Consider the following 17,323-nt stretch of genomic DNA (forward strand, 5'->3'; position numbering starts at 1 on the left):
ATAGAGGAGCTCTCTGAGCATGTAGCCCAGGCCGGTATGACCTTGACCTTCAGTAGCATCTTACCCTCACCATGAATGATGCCACAATATGAAGACAAGATGATCAATTTCAACAATTGGCTTAAGTACTGGTGACATTCAAAGGGGTTCCAATGCCTGTCAGCCTGGGATGATATGCTCGACAAGCCACGATGCTTCGCTAGGGACAGCTTGCACCTGTCACCCCTGGGCTTTCGGATATTGGCAAAGGCTCTTGCTACCCTCATAGTGCCTTTTTTAGGCAAGGCTCAAAAGACAAACCCACCTCCATAGGTATCACAAGGGATAAGAAACTAAGAGTAATGCTACTCAACGCCAGAAGTCTAAACCTCAAGATGCATGCACTTGAAACTCTCCTTAGCATGGAGAACATCGATATCTGTGCAGTAACAGAAACCTGTTTCAGGGCACCTGAGAGCACCCCAGCACTACCAGGTTATACCTCATACCATGCTTTTCGGCCCCAACACTTGGACCGAACTACAAAAGGAGGGGGAGCATCGATATTCATCAAAGATACCCACACCTCCAGGTTGGTGGCAAAGCACGAAGCTTCAGAGACTATTCATGTGCAACTAACAGTGGGTAAAACTGCCTTCCAATTTATAGCCTGCTACAGACCACCCTCCCAAACCCAGGAACCCCACTCGGCCTTCCTGAGAACACTGGAAAATATGAAGGTCTCTCCAAACACCATTATATTGGGCAACTTCAACTACCCAAACATAGACTGGGAGCATTACTCTAGCTCCAACACCCTAGCCCAAAGGTTCCTAGAATTCATAAACTCAAATGCTATGGAACAACTTGTTACCACTCCCACAAGAGGGGAAATCATACTGGACCTGATCATCACCACCATGGGGACTCTATGCTCCAGACCAGAAGTGTATCCCTCACTGGTAAGATCAGACCATAAACTGATCTCACTAGATATTCACATCCTGACCCCACCCCTGCCCAGAAAACCACAGTGAAAAACTTCTAAAGCAAATTTCACACTCCTCAAAACCGAGGTGGAATCCTTCAAAGCCCCGGCCTGTGGAAAATACGGCCCAGACCGCAGAATCCTTTATAAATGTATTCTATGAACACCTTCAGGAATGCATGGATCATGCAATCCCAAATAAAACCAAGACCCAATCCTCCAAAGGCAGACGTCCTGTCTGGTGGACCCCAGCCATAAACAAACTATACAAGAGGAAGCTACTACATGATAGAGCAAAATCCCAAATAGGGAAGGCATCTCTGATCAGTATTAGCAAAAAACTAAGGGCACTCATAAAATCGTCTAAGGCCAGCTTCGAGAGAAAAATTGCACAGGACACTAAGGATAATCACAAGTCTTTCTTTAGTTATGTTAGGAACTTGGGTGGAATTCTCAGATATGCTCAGAATTAGTCCAAAATGACAAAAATACACCGAACCCACAGACATTGCCAACATCCTAGCTGACAGGTTCAGCGCAAACTACTCCCCCCCCCACACCAAAAGGGCAAATATCTATCCCAGCAGAGTGCTGCCCCTGACATCTCAGATGCTCAGGTAAGAGCCGCCTCTCCAAAGCAAAAACACAGCATCAATGGGACCAGACAGTGTCCCGGCTGCCCCTACATGAACTCCAAGAAGAGCTAAACCAAAACATAAAACTACTGTTCAATCTCAGCCTTACTACAGGATATGTACCCAAAGAGTGGCGTACAGCAACAGTGGTCCCTCTCCACAAAGGTGGTGCCTCAACGGACCCTGGAAACTATCGCCCCATAAGCCTGACTAGCTTGGTCTGCAAAGCTATGGAAAGGATCATCATGCACCTCATAAATAAAGATATTGGGGACCTACAGACACTGGATCCTACTCAGTTTGGCTTTGTTAAGGGCAGATCCTGCCTCTTAAACCTGGTCGACTTTTTTGAAACAGTCACCAAGGCCATTGACAAAGGGAAGGTGGTCCACACAGCCTACCTGGACCTCGCAAAAGCCTTTGATACAATACCCCACTCGGGCATTATAGATAAGCTCACCAGCTTAAATATAAACCCCTATGTCACTAGATGGGTTGCAAACTGGCTCAAGGACAGAAACCACATGGTTAGAATTGCTGGAGCCATGTCAGACTCCAAACCAGTTACAAGTGGCATCCCACAAGGCTCAGTCCTGGGACCTCTCTTGTTCGGTATATATTTCTGGGCAGCTAAATTGCCAAAATAAACCACTGGCTAACTCTCAGCATGGTTTTAGGCCACACCACAGAACCACATCAGCCATCCTATCCTTCTCTAACTCTATCAACATCAACCAAAACAATAACAAACTTACCTCTGCTCTCTTCCTAGATCTCTCTAAAGCCTTTGATATGGTCAATCACCAAACTGCTTCTCCGTACCCTGAAGGAACTGTCATTGAATAGTAGCTCTATTAAATGGTTCCAATCTTACCTGTCTGATAGACAACAAGCAGTTTTATGGCAGAATACTCTATCCACATGTCTACCTATTACTCTAGGAGTCCACCAAGGTTCCATACTAGGAACACTACTCTTCTCAGTCTTTATCAATGACCTACCCACCATCACTCCCAAGGCCACCTGCATCCAATACGTGGATGACTCTACTTTAATATGTACCGCCTCCTTCTCAACTGAGCTTATAACCTAACCCAGAATACTTTCAATGATGTATAAAAATGGTTTGCAAACTGTCAGCTTCTATTAAACCCCAACAAAACTAAACTGCTGATCTTTTCCCCACCTGCAAATCCTCCTCACCATTCTTTACTATAAGTTCCAACAGTGGCACAATTATATCCCCAGATACTCACACACAATTCCTGGGTGTCACAGTCGATAACTCCCTAAAATATGATATCCATGTCAATTAAGCCATCAAATCTGTCAACAAAAAACTGGGCTCCCTATACAGGATCAAACCCTTCCTCACTCCTTTTGCAAGAACCACTATCGCTCGGTCCCACCTACTTTCTACCCTCCTCTATGCCTCCCCCCTCTTCACTAACCTGAACCAAACCATCCTTACCAAACGTGCTAGTTGTTACAACCATATTGCTAGACAAGCTACAGGTACTACCACTAGGGCCCACCATTGTATCAGCCTAACTCAACTAGGATGGCTGGAGTGACCCAGTCTTCTCCGATACAACCAACTTGTAATAACCCACAAAATACTATATCAACCTAAAAAAACACCAGCATTAAATAAGATCATCAAACCATACAGCAACCTGAGGTCACTATGCTCTGCTGACAAACTGCTGCAAAAATGTGGCTGGGGACTCTCTATTCGCCACCTCAGTAGGCAAAACTTGGAATATGCTACCTGCTGAACTTACTCACCAATCCTCTTTAACCCAGTTCAAAAAAAACCCCAAATGACACTTCCAACAGCACTGGCAATGTCCCTGCTTAAACCCCAACTAATCACCACCTGCTGTTCCTGCAAACTCTCCCTAAGTATTTCAATCATATACTCGAATAAGTGTGTGAATTCTTGATGGGACTTAGCCTATAACTGCATGTATTATTGTCTGAAACTGAAGCCGCATGATTTTGATGTTATCTACTATGTTTTACCTAAGTTTGTAACCTTACTGAAAACTGCATATTATACTTATCTCTAAATGTTTCTATTGCTCCTAATGTATTTGTACTCTGCTTTCTGGAGCTTTTCTCCCCATGCCTCCACTGAAAATGGACATATATCCAGTCGGACTTTCCCAGTAAACAAATGTAAAATAATAAATGTAATCTAAAACAATACAAGCCTCTCTGTAAGTTTTAATTGTAGAATTTCATGTTACTTCAGTAATATATCACTAGTGGAAAATAAAGAATGTACTTACAGAATATGATTGTTGTGATCTACTGGTTGCACTGTGACTGGAATCTAGGTGAATGTTTTTAATTAATTCAACAAGACGATAATTAGCACCAACTTCACGAAGATGGATATGGTTTTCTGGGTTTAATGCCAAGTTACGGACTAGACCAGCTGTAGCCTATAAAAACAGAAACTTAATTTCAAAGAAGTGTAATTTGTAAGTGACATGCAGTCACTTTTAATGCTTTGAGTTATTAAATGCTAACATTATAAAACGTATGGATCTGGGTGAACTTTTAAAAGTCACAATGAAATAGTTAAAACCTTTAATTAAAATAAAAATGACCATAAAATGACTTTAAAAACAATAATTTTCCAATTTTTGGATATGAATTATTTCTTAAATTAATTTATAGTACTGTTAAAAGATGAGATTCACTTCCCATACTACATTAACCCATAACCCCGCCACAGCCCCTAACCCCAACCCTACACAGTGCCTTACTAAACCCTCTTACCAGTACACCACCAAAAACATTCACATACATATGCACACACACACACACACACACACACACACACACACACACACACACACACACACACACACACACACACACACACACACACACACACACACACATACCACTTAACCTATCCCATTACCTAGCCCTTATTCTAACCCACAAACATGTACTCCTACCACTAATGCCAAAACTTTCAGTAACTCCAAACATTTTAGTCTATGTTAACAACTTCACTTAGCTGCATGTAAGCAAACCTCACGCAATATATATAGAAAATCAATGTTCTCAACATTGACATTTCTGGCATTTGACAACATACAGTTTTGTTAAAAAAGACACACAAGTTTACTTAGTCAATATTAGCAGATTCAATAAAGTGAATACTTACATTATGACATAATAAAGAGTACTACAGCACTGATTATCTGATTTTTTTTTTGTTTTACACATACGCATATATATTCATCTTATTCTCTCGTTTACTATCAACTTACCATAGACCAACACATCATGGACCTATAACAGGAGATCATGGTTCCATAAAAACACAATGTTGAGGATTCCAATATTGAAGTAACGGGCCTGCTCCTCTGCAAGACCCATGGTAATGCTTGTTCTAGGGTCAGCACCCACAGGACATTTCGATATTTTTTGTGATAGTGTTGTGAGCCCTAACATTGTGATTTTATGGTGTGATTATTAATACACGTCTGTGAGATGCTGGTCCTTGGTAAGATGATCATACACCTATTAATCAATATACCTGTCCAACAGTTAGTACAGAGGACTAAGGGTATGAGCTTGTAAATAAGTTACTCCTTGAAGGCCATAGTACAAGGTTTGATTCCTTTCACCTCTATTTGTCTGTACAGTGACTCTGAGCAAATCATTTAACTAGACAGTGCTCCTGGGTTATCCGTTAAAAACTAAGTATATTTGCACACATACACATTTATATATATATATATATATATATATATATATATATATATATATATATATATATATATATATATACATATACAACCACACACACACACACACACACACACACACACACGCACACACACACACACACACACACACACACACACACACAGACACAACAAACACACCCACAAGCATACACAGTCTTTCTCTCTCTCTCATCCATATGCTTTTGTTTATATTTTTATATATATATATATATATATATATATATATATATATATATATATATATATCTAGAGAGAGAGAGAGAGAGATTACATTTTCAACCTGTCTTTTCTTGAACTAATTAGATCCAAATTAGAAATTGAATATATAACTCTAGGGTATTTATTAAAGGATTGCTAATACACTTCTCATAGATAAGATTTTTTGGACACTGTCCTTATAATCAAGTATGGTTCTGATGCCTACTGTGATATAACCTAATTCACATCTTGGCAAGGCCAATTTAAGTGACATATCTGAACTGATGCTAGTTTTCAAGGATTTAGTCAATGTTTAAGCCATGCTGTCAGGGATGTTACACCTCTGTGCTGTGGTAGTAATATAGGTTAGGAAGAAGACTTTTTCATATTATCTGACACTGGTCAGTTCCTAAGAGGTTGCTGTTTGAGCTAGCATATTAGACTCCCTTAATGTTCTGCTACTGCTGCTGCTGGCTAAGAACTTTTGTGCTGAGTGGATGATACTTGTGTCCTGAACAATCATCTACTGAGCATGCAACATCCTAACTTCCAACTTTGTTTTAAGACTGATAGCTCTTAAAAGTTTAATTTATTAACTCTTTGTCAAGTTGTTTTTTTTTTTTTTGTGCTAGCCTCAAGAAATTTAGCTCACCACCTTTGGCTCTAATAGCTTAGACATCATTGGTAATTTCCTACTGAGACTACTTCCTATCAACTGTTGCACAGGAGAGAGAGCTTCACCACCCAGTTCTGTGCTTTCCATATGCAGCAGTTTCATAGATGGTTCCTTTCCATTCCCCCCTTACCTTTTTGGATAGTTTCACTGCTTGAACACTTTCTTTGGCCACATCATTTGCATGTGGGGAACTAGGACTCAAACATGACACTTTCAGAGTTCCAGTTTTCTGCACAGCTATCACATTCTGCAGATGCAGACTTTAAACCTTTATCTAAAATGAACTAAACTGTGACACACTGATGTACAAACATTGACCCAAGTCACAGCATTACAGCTGTGGAATCTGCTCCATTTAATATTAATGCCATGTCTGAATGCTTCATACATATAAACAAATCTATTCACATTGTTTCTGTGATCTCTCTCAAACCATGCGTAGTGCTTGAAGGTACTTGTCATTTAATTAGGTTCATGTTTCTGGAAGGATCTGTATATAAAACTGACACTGCTTCTGCCCTGATCACCACTGGAAACATCACATCATATAACTTGTCCTTTATTTCAGTCACAATTTGAACTTTCACAGCCAAAATATATTTTGTCCTGTACATACTAATAGATTAGTAGTATTGCTGCAATCATCAAAAAGTATGTTAAGAAATCACATTTGTATGCGTCACTTATAAGCTTAATTGTTTCTCTTTTAGTCTGTGATTTAATATATCATTCATTTTAGTGTCATACTTAGAATCATTAAATGATGTAGGACTTTAGTGAACACAGTTATAGCAAATGCACTTTTGTTTGAAAAAGCAAACAAAAATATATATTGTGAAATGCATTTTCTGTGGTGGCACAGCCCCTGATTCCACCCAGACAGGAGGCATTATTATAGCAACCCCATTCATATCATTGTCTGGGAATGCATCATTTGGTCACATGTCCAGGTGAAATGAAGGATGACAATGGCTGGTTAAATGCAATTACACCACATCTACTTTTGATAAAAAAGTAATCAGAAATGCTTTTGGTGTAATATGTTTTTTTGTGAGATGTATGCAAAAAAGCTCCCAAAAAGCAACATTTTCTAACAAAAATGTTTGAAAACTATTCTGGCAACTATCATTTGAGCACAAATGATACCACCATTAAAAACGCTGCTAAATAAATATTGTTTATTTTGTTGGACTTCATCTCCTTAGAAATACAAACAAGAAGTAATGCTTAATAATACTGTTATACTTAATTAATGGAACAGGACCTATTTTATATCTTGAACACAATGTTCTTATTGGGAAACTCAGAGCTTTGTGTCAAAACAAAAATCAGATGGACTTGGATACTTCATACAGGCCTCTGGACTCAGTTAAACATGGCATTACATCTTGGCATGATTGTTCTGAGTTCCAAGTGTCACTTTTTCTATATAATAAATTGACTATAGCTACAAAGTGAAGCACTGGTTCGCTTGTGTCTCTTATCTGAGTTTTACATTAGTACAAGCAAATAAGCTGAAAGGAGTAAGAAGCCTAACAAGCTACATAGAAAAGTGCTGCAAAAAATACAGTGGACAAGAAGTGTACTGAGAAATAAGGCAAACATGGAATTTCTCCAGGTAAGCAAGTAAATACGCACACACACACACACACACACACACACACACACACACACACACACACACACACACACACACACACACACACACACACACACACACACACACACACACAGGGTAACCATTTGAAATGTCAGGACCCACTACAGTGAGTTCCGAAACTTGGAGATTGAATTGCTAAAAAACTGGACTTACATATACTAAGTCCGAAATAGCCATTGCCCCCCTGCAAAAAAAGTAGTTTAAAGGAGAAGAGCTTTGTTCAAGATTTACTCTTCTATAGTTTTGGTCTTTTTTTTTGGCCTGTCAGTATTTAGAGTGCTGACATTTCAATAGTCAGCCCACACAAACACATGCACATACGTGAATAAATATATATATATATATATATATATATATATATATATATATATATATATATCTACAGTATACAAATATACACTCATCAGTGCATGAGCATGCATGGGTGCTCATTCATGTAACAGCCACACATACACAGTTCTGTGTGTGTATTGCACCAGAGTCAGATGACCAGATGTGATGCCATTCTATAACCAGCTCTGAAATTATTTTTTTTTATATATTAGGGAGAGATATGACAAAACTCTTGCAACAGCACTTTGTTTCTCGGAAGCTGACAGGAAAGATCTCTCACATATATCTTGCACACCACACACTTCATCGTGCTTTGCTGTAGTAAGTAACTTAACTAGGCAATAGTAATTCTTTAGTCAGTCAGGAAAATATAGTGAGATGAGTTAAGTATTGTTTTTCTAAATCTGTGTGAATCTATCCAACTGTGTTATTTTTTATATCTTGTGCGATTGAAACTCTGGTGTTTATTGTAACTAGATATTCAGTATTCTCATGTCTTCTATTTTATTATTTATTATTAAATGTTCTATACCTTTCATTGTGGCTGGCCTTTTAGAGAATACGTTTAACAACTTAAGAGTACTTCTGCTTATTTTAGTGTCACTGTGGCCTCTCCTGGAAACCTTGCTGCACTGGTCAAACTCAAGGATTTGTATTAGTATTAATTTTACTCAGTATAATTGGGTACCCATGTAAGAGCCTTAGAGTAGTTGACTGGTGGCAGCATAATTACCTTATAGTCTGGACAGAGGGGACGCAGCTGGTAAATGTGTGCCAGCCTTTCCCAGGTATGTGTATGAGTGTGTGTTTGTCAGCTACTTAGAAGATGGACACAGAGCTCTAAAGTGGTCAGTGTGGAGTCTTGTTCGGTGTCTAGGGAGAGAGAGTCCATCCCCAGGTCTGGAGGGTGCTCCCTGTGTGCTCTTCAGAGAAATTGTGCTTGCAGCAGAGATCTGCAAATAAAAATACGGTGCGTATCCATTTTTGTTCCTAGTGGCCGACCCTCACCGGTGTCAGTTGTGAGGATTGAGACTTCTTGATTACTGTTCCAGAGTAGTGACTGTCGCACCACAACCACTTGCAGCATGCTACACTCTTTCTGTGTGTCCCACTGTTACTACCACTCCACTCCAACTGTCTCACGAAAACTCAGCTCTGAGGCAGACCTCTCAAACAAGTGGGGACAAATTTCAACTGAATCAGGGACAAATCAAGAAAAACTCAGGGACAATCAGGGACACTTTTAAAATATTAGCGCTATTAACTTGAAACATTGACAGAATCAGAGCATGTGAATTAATACACATTTTCTGAAGTAAAAGACATTTATAACTCTTAATTATTGTCATTATTCATTGTGTAATTCACCACTTTTCCTCCAAACATCACTAGTTTTAGGAGGGATTAAGAGGGACAGAGTGAAAATTTGAGTCAAAATCAGGGACGTCCCTGAAAATCAGGGACAGTTGAGAGGTATGCTCTGAGGACTTGTGTTTGTCCACAACTCTCTGACCCACTAACTGGGTTTTAGTCTGTGCAAGCAGCAGCATATGTTAGTAATTTCATATGCTTGAAGGTTTTCATATTACATGATTTGTCCTTTAATGATGACAAACACATTAGGGGTCAGAAAAAACAAAAATGCCTGAAAGAAACATGACCGTGAAGGAATTACAAGACGAGCGATGGATTTGATTAGTGTTATTTATTTATTTACAATTGTTAGCCAAAGCAGATCACTGATCTTCACGGAGCTTTTTCAGACACAACCCAAGATCATTGTCTGGTAACTCGTGTGACTTGCGCAGTGTCAAAGAGTAGACAAATGAAGGCTGAGGAAATCAAATCCTGTCATACAGGAAGCATTGCATTAGTAGCTCATACCCTCATAACCTTAATTCTTTGCCATACCAAACTTGACTGCCAGAATTAGTAGAAAGAATATCAGCATTTCGGACAAACCAGATAAAGGGCTCTGGGTATAATATGTTGTGGGTTCTTTGGTATGAAGATGGCCTTATTGGCTATCGACAGTGAAAATGGATGCCAGGTCTACATGAGTTACTACAGATGAACTTTGGGTGGGTCTCTTTGCTTTTAAGTGTCCCAGGAACTTCTGGTCTGCTTGTGAAACAAAGTTGTTCATAGAACAAAACTGCCGTGTGTCATGGCCTGGTAAGTCATTCACGATCATTGGATATTGCATTGCAAAATCCCAACACTGCCAGCAAATTCACACTGAGTGATACATCATACAAATCACATCCTGTGTATTGAGAAAATTTAGCATGTTGCATAATGCTGGTGCCCTTGGGATTCAATTTTATAGGGTTTATAAATACAACCCAGGAATGTTATGGTATTTTGGAGTGATCAGGTATTTATTTACATTTTGCTTGCCCTGTGTCTTTTTTGCACAACACAGTATAGTTTGACTGAGTATTTGTGAAGAGATAGCAGACAAAATACAAAAAATAAGCTTTATAAATGTGAGTGTGTGTGTTTGTGTGTGTGTGTGTGTGTGTGTGTGTGTGTGTGTGTGTGTGTGTGTGTGTGTGTGTGTGTGTGTGTGTGTGTGTGTGTGTGTGTGTGTGTGTGTGTGTGTATGTGTGTGCGTGTGCGTGTGCGCGAGCAGTCATGTGTTGTATCACCGTGTATTGTTTTTTTTTTCAATAAAGTGTATGGATGTTTGTTTTTATGAGTTGCACTAATGTTATTTACATTGACTATGTATATAGCATATAACCTTTTAAGAGGAACGAACTTGATGTATTACTGGCAATTAAACACAGGAGTCAAGGAAAGGTGAACAAAAATAAAAGGCTATGTAGCCCATGTTAAAATTAAGAGAAGAACCTGAGGAATATGAAGCTGTTAAGAGCATGTTGGAGGCCCACAGCATTGTTTCTCCAGAAGAAACATACTTGCCAAGGACTATTTGCCATTTGCCAGAACAGAGATGAAGTAGTCAGAACCAGAGTCTTTACATTTGTTTTATTTGTATTCACTACCCAAGTTTCTGCAGGGTATTGTACATTACTTTTGTTTTAACCACATATACTATTTTGTATATTGGAAAAAATAGCCATTTATTTTAAGTTCTGTAAAATAACCCTGTTTTTATAACAAATGCTAGCATGTTGGCTGCATTAACCTTTTACTCTAGTATAGAGAGAATGTGAGCATAAACTTCAGCATGAACCTTTTTCTGACATCCTGGATTAACCTGTCACTGCCAGCTAAACAGAATTCCTTATAGAAAAACGTATTTTCGGTAGTCTGAGCAGCTGGAAAAGTTTTCACTTAAGTGCCATACTGCAGCACACCACATTTAATAAAACTCAAACACACCTGTCTTCATTTTTTATTTAAAAGTTTATACTGACATCTGAGACACTATGCTTACTTTAGATCAATGTGCAATACATGGAGATTCATATTGTATTTCCAGGAATGTACAACTGCTTTTAGTTCTTTCCATGTGTCACTCTGGGACTATATCTATTTAAAAAACCTATGCCATATTTGTGAGATAAACCATCTGGTCCCGTATTGCTGACTAGATGGCTACTGTGGAGAAACTCCTCCAAATTATTGCTGAAGCTGCCAAAGGAATGGTAGCAGTTGTGAAATCCATCTCATTACCCATGGCCATTCCACTACTGAAATCACTGACCCTGGAGGAGGACCTGGAGACTTACATAGTCATTTTTGAGGAGATTAATAGGAAGGATGGGACCAGTCCATCTGGACACTGATTTCTATTTAGCTGGCAGGAAATTCCCAATTTGATTTCATGGACAGGAACAAAGCTATCAGAAAGTGAAGAAGTATGTGCTTGCTCATGCTCAGGTTGCAGAGAAAACCCAAGCTTATAAATATCATGAGTGGGCTTTTTCTAAAAACAGAACTGTAAAATTTCCATTGTTTAAATTAAAGCACATTGTATCTTTAGGCTTGGACCAGAAGGTCAAACGAGTAAGGCAGCTCACCTATGTGCCCTGCTCAATCACAACCTCACCTCAGGCTTTGTCCCTACTGAATAGCACACTGCTACAGTCATCCCTCTCCACAAAGGAGGAGCGACTACAAACCCTGGGAACTATCGACCCATTAGCCTGATGAGTCTGATATGCAAAGATATGGAATGCATCATTATGGACCTAATAAACAATGATATAGGGAATCTCCAAACTCTGGATCCGACACACTTTGGTTTTGTGAAGGGTAGATCATGCCTGCTTAACTTGGTCAACTTCTTTGAGTCAGTCACCAGAGCTGTGGATGAAGGCAAGGTGGTTCATACAGCCTACCTTGATCTGGCCAAGGCCTTTGATACCATTCATCACTCAGGAATCATAGAAAAACTCACTAAGCTAGGCATCAACCCCTATATCACTAGGTGGGTTGCAAACTGGCTCACAGGTACAACCCACAGTGTAAAAGTAGCTGGCACCAAGTCAGACTGCTGACCAGTCACGAGTGGAATCCCACAGGATTCAGTCCTGTGTCATCTCCTGTTTGGTATCTACTTCTCTGAAGTCCAGGCCATCACGAATGGACTCTGGCTGACAAAGTTTGCAAACGATTGCAAGTTGGGAGCTATTATTAACTCCCCAAGTGATGTTGACATCGTACAGAAAGGCCTCACTGAGACCAACGACTGGTGTCAGAAACATGGCCTTAATTTCAATGCCAAAAAATATGTCATCATGCCCTTTGGGAAAAACCCGGTTCCCATGAATTACGATGGTAGTCCATTGAACACAGAAGGCGTTATAAGAGATCTGGGAACACAGGTTGACAACAACTTCTCTTTTAACCACCACATTGCCACTGTGGTCAGAGATTCTTTCTATGTGGCACATCTCATTACTAAGGGTTTTGCATCCAGGAAGAAAGAGGTCATTGTCTCCCTCTACTCTTCCCTCATTAAGCCAGTCATTGAGTACAATGCCCCATTTGGCATGTACCTTACTAAACACCTGCAACAACTGGAGAGGCCACAAAAGTACCTGACAACGAGGATCCCAGGCCTTAAACATTTGTTCTATATGGACAAACTCAAAAAACTCCAAATATTCTCCATCTCATATCGCTTACTTTGAGGTGATCTCTGCTTGTCTTACAAAGCCATGTCTGACACAACTCTGTTAGAAATGCTACATCTAAAGAAATCCCAATCCCTCTGCACCACATGCTCCAGAGGCCTCAACCTCATTACCACAATCAACAAAACATGCTGGAGGGACAGGTTCATAACCCAGAGACTGCCCATGTTATGGAATAGACTTCCCATACATGTTAAGCAGAGCACCTCACTGGCCCTCTTCAAGAGAAATCTTGATGAGTGGATGGGAAATAGAAAATTTACGCCAGGGATCACTCTAGTGGCTTTACTCGATAGAGGCACTGGGAACTAAGGTTGGGAGGCACGATGCCAGGGTAATCCTATGGGTTAGGCTTGTAAAGGCTCCTGGGGCATTAGCCTAGTACACACCTATGAACCTATGAATCTCATCAGTCCTCAAGATTCAGCTGCATGGCATTAACAGTCTTACCGAACTATCGGACACAAGGAGGTTCTAAGCTCATTAAGGATTAACATAGCAAAAAAAGCTGTGTAAACAGAGCTGCTAATTAAGATACCTGCTCACAGCTAGTGCAGGACCTATGGTGAAGGCATGTCATATTCCTGACTGGTGGCTAAGGAATGCGATGATGAACTCTGGGGAACACTGCACACATGCATATGTCCTGAGCACAAAGAAGCAGCAAGACAGGAAAGGAACCTTTCACCCTTAAAAGCTTCAGTGCACTGGTTTAATCTATTTTTTTGGTCAGATTAAAGGTGGACATGGGAGTATAGGACAGTTATGAAAAAGAAGGAAGCAAGCAGAGGGAAGTATGCAAGTGAAACTGCTAAGGAATGAACAGGATGGCTGAAGGAAATGTAGGGTAATATTTCTTTTTGGGACAGGAGCTCATTTTCTGTATAGCAAGAAAGATACAGTGGGGAAGGAAGAAAGGAAAGCTGAAAGATGGGAAACAGGTTTAGGGTAGGTAGCAGGAGCATGCACACACACACACACACACACACACACACACACACACACACACACACACACACACACACACACGCACACACGCACACACACACGCACACACACACACACACACACACACACACACACACACACACACACACACACACACACACACACACACACACACACACACACACAAACATGGAAACTGAAAAGGGGGTACAGACATGCTGAAGGAGGGTGTACGCTGGGTTAGAATACATCAAACAAATACAGGGATGAAAATAGTGATGGGGAAGACTGGACTACAAGCAAGGGGGGGGAACAGAGACAAAACTGAGAGGAACACTGGGATGGGAAATAGGGTGGGCATGACCACCAGAACCACCCTGCTTGTGTCACATCCAATGGGAGTCCAGATCCCCAGACCCCACCTTGGGCATCCTCAACACTGGGTCCCAGCTCTGATGGTTTGGCAAATTGTGGGCAGAGATGTGACTCTGCAAGTCATATGAGGAGTCCTTACAGGTGGCTGTTGGAGACATCAAGATGCTGGTCCACTAGCTCCTCTACTCCCCTCAGCAAGGTGGCTTTGCCTTATGAAGGGGTACTTGCCCACAGTACCAGCGGCAGGAATGACAGTCCCCTGACTGTTGAAGAACCACTAGTGTCAGAGCTACAGACACCACCTGCCTCCTCTGTAGATGCTTCTGGGGAGGTGGCTCTGATAGCTTGGGATGTGGATGGTGCAGGTGGTGTTGGTTGGTTGATGACTGCAGGTCTGAGGCAGTGTCACAGTCACTGCTATGCAAAAAAGAAACAAATGAAGAAAAACAACAAAACAATGCCAAAAAATAAGGAATAGAAGGGATAGCAACAAAGAAGGTGGGGGGAGAGCAATGCAAAGATACTATGAAACACAGTGCTATATATTTATTTTATTTTATTTATTTATTGACAGTTGTTAACCGGGTTAGTCCAACTGGGCTTGTGGCCCATTTTCAGTGGAGACCCGAGGAGGAAAGCTCCAGTACATAGAACAGAATTGCAGAAAAAAGTCACAACTTTACAATCAAAAAAATGTAACGGCAGTCTGTTATACAAAAGAGTTAAACAATAAAATAGCAATGCATACAGACCATAAATGTTTTTTTTTTCAGTGAAACAAATATATTTACATATATACAAGAAGAGTTTTGACAAACGGTATTAATTTAGCATCTTTAGTGTATGACCATAGTAAAAAAGTACTTGGATGCAAAGGGGAGGGAGAAAGAGAGGTATAGCAGAGTGGCACTTAGGGTGGGGCTTGGCAAGGGCAAGGTTTGAAATTAAGTAGATGAATTTTGTGTTTTTCTTTAAAGTGTGATGGGTGGATGATGGAACGTTTATCTAAAGGAAGTTTGTTCCAAGCTTGGACAAGGGAATGTCTATATAGGTGTTTGCCTACAGGTTTTTTTGGGTGGTAAATGTGCAGTAGTTGCTGGCTAGAGGTACTGAGAGTCAGAGGTGGGCTATAGGTACACATGAATGAAGAGAGAACAGGACAGGATGAAGGCTTATGAAGAATACAGTGTAGCATCTGAAGTTGAGATAGTAGTAGAAGTTGGGGGAGTTCAAGCCACTGGAGTGAGTTTAGGGTAAGGCAGTGATGTGAATTCTAAGGAGAGTTTGTGACAAACCTAGCTATTTTATGGTAGGTTTGTTGGAGTTTGTTTATGGTTGTAGTTTGGATGTTAGTGAGCACTGGTGCTGCATTTAGGAGGGAGGGGAGGAGCAGGGCTTGAGCAAGGGAGAGTCTAGTATTTGAGGTGAGAAATTTTTTATTGCTGTACAATAAACCTAGTTTCTGGTGTGTCTTTTTTATACATTGGAGAAAGTGAAGATTGAATTTGAGTTTATCATCAGTGATGACTCCGAGGAGTTTTGTGTGAGCTTCGGGATGGATTATAGTCTTGCTAGAGGATGTAATAGCAAAGATGGATTTGTGATGAGTGAGAGACGGGGAAAGAAAGAGTAAGAGTTTAGTCTTTTTGGGGTTGAGAATGAGTAGATCGCTGGGGACCCACTGTTCAGTGGATAGAAATGCATGTTGAATTAGAGTGTGAATTTCAAAGATATTGTCAGAGGTGGATATGAGGGTTGAGTCATCCGCATATTGGATGTGAGAGGAATCTTTGCAAGATGTGTAGAGATAGTTGGTAAAGATGTTGAATACGAGGAGACCCAGCATACATACTAATAAAAACATGTTAGGTCAAATACAGCTGCATTAGTCTTTGGATAAAACATCAGTGAAGGTAATAGAGGTCTACTACAAATGCAGACATATATAACCTAATATGTACAACCTCTATAAACTGAAATAGTGAAACAGTTGTTTGTGCAATTGTATAGCAACTGCACTGCCTGGGACTGTTCAGTCTGTTGCACACAGCATAACGTCAGGCAGAAGTGGGTTTGGGGTGGGTGTTGCACGCTGAACTGCAATACGTGCAGCTGGATGGAATCAAAGTATCTGTTATGAACCTGCAGCCTTTTTATCATACACATGAAATGCAAATGTGCTACCTGCTGAGACACTTTGGTAACAATATTATAGTCAACCATCAAGCAACTAAGAAGCACATGTACATATAACAAAATACTGTAGTGGCCTAAATGACTTAATCAGCTGACAGGCTATACACACTAACCAATACAAGATAACTTATTTCCCACAATTAAGCTGCCTAAGAAGTTTAAATGCATTATGGATGTCTATTCAATAAATGTACTGAGAACGTGAGAACTAAAACTTCTAACTATACAGTATAAAACAGGGGTATTCACTTATGCACCTGGAAAGGCGGCCCAGCCTCCTCGGGTTATTAATTTTATGCTGTGGCCTCGGGCTGTAGCAAAAAAACAGAGTTACATACATACAGTACAACCCATACTGTCAAGATAATATTAAATATATATATATATATATATATATATATATATATATATATATATGTGTGTGTGTGTGTGTGTGTGTGTGTGTGTG

The 17,323-nt window shown here is 40.2% G+C and overlaps 1 protein-coding gene across 7 annotated transcripts in view; it reads right to left on the bottom strand.

Annotated features, from left to right (window-relative positions):
* LOC122787886 (junction plakoglobin-like) overlaps window positions 1-17,323 on the bottom strand; it is an 803,785-nt gene that overhangs the window by 421,473 nt on the left and 364,989 nt on the right. For all 7 annotated transcript variants that reach the window (XM_044054804.1, XM_044054805.1, XM_044054806.1 and 4 more), the window contains one exon: window positions 3,897-4,052. In XM_044054804.1, coding sequence (XP_043910739.1) covers window positions 3,897-4,052 — 156 coding nt within the window. The remainder of the gene's footprint in view (window positions 1-3,896; window positions 4,053-17,323) is intronic.

The sequence above is a fragment of the Protopterus annectens genome, chromosome 13.part0 (genome assembly GCF_019279795.1).
Source record: "Protopterus annectens isolate FY-2018-M chromosome 13.part0, PAN1.0, whole genome shotgun sequence".
Classification (NCBI taxonomy): domain Eukaryota; kingdom Metazoa; phylum Chordata; order Ceratodontiformes; family Protopteridae; genus Protopterus; species Protopterus annectens.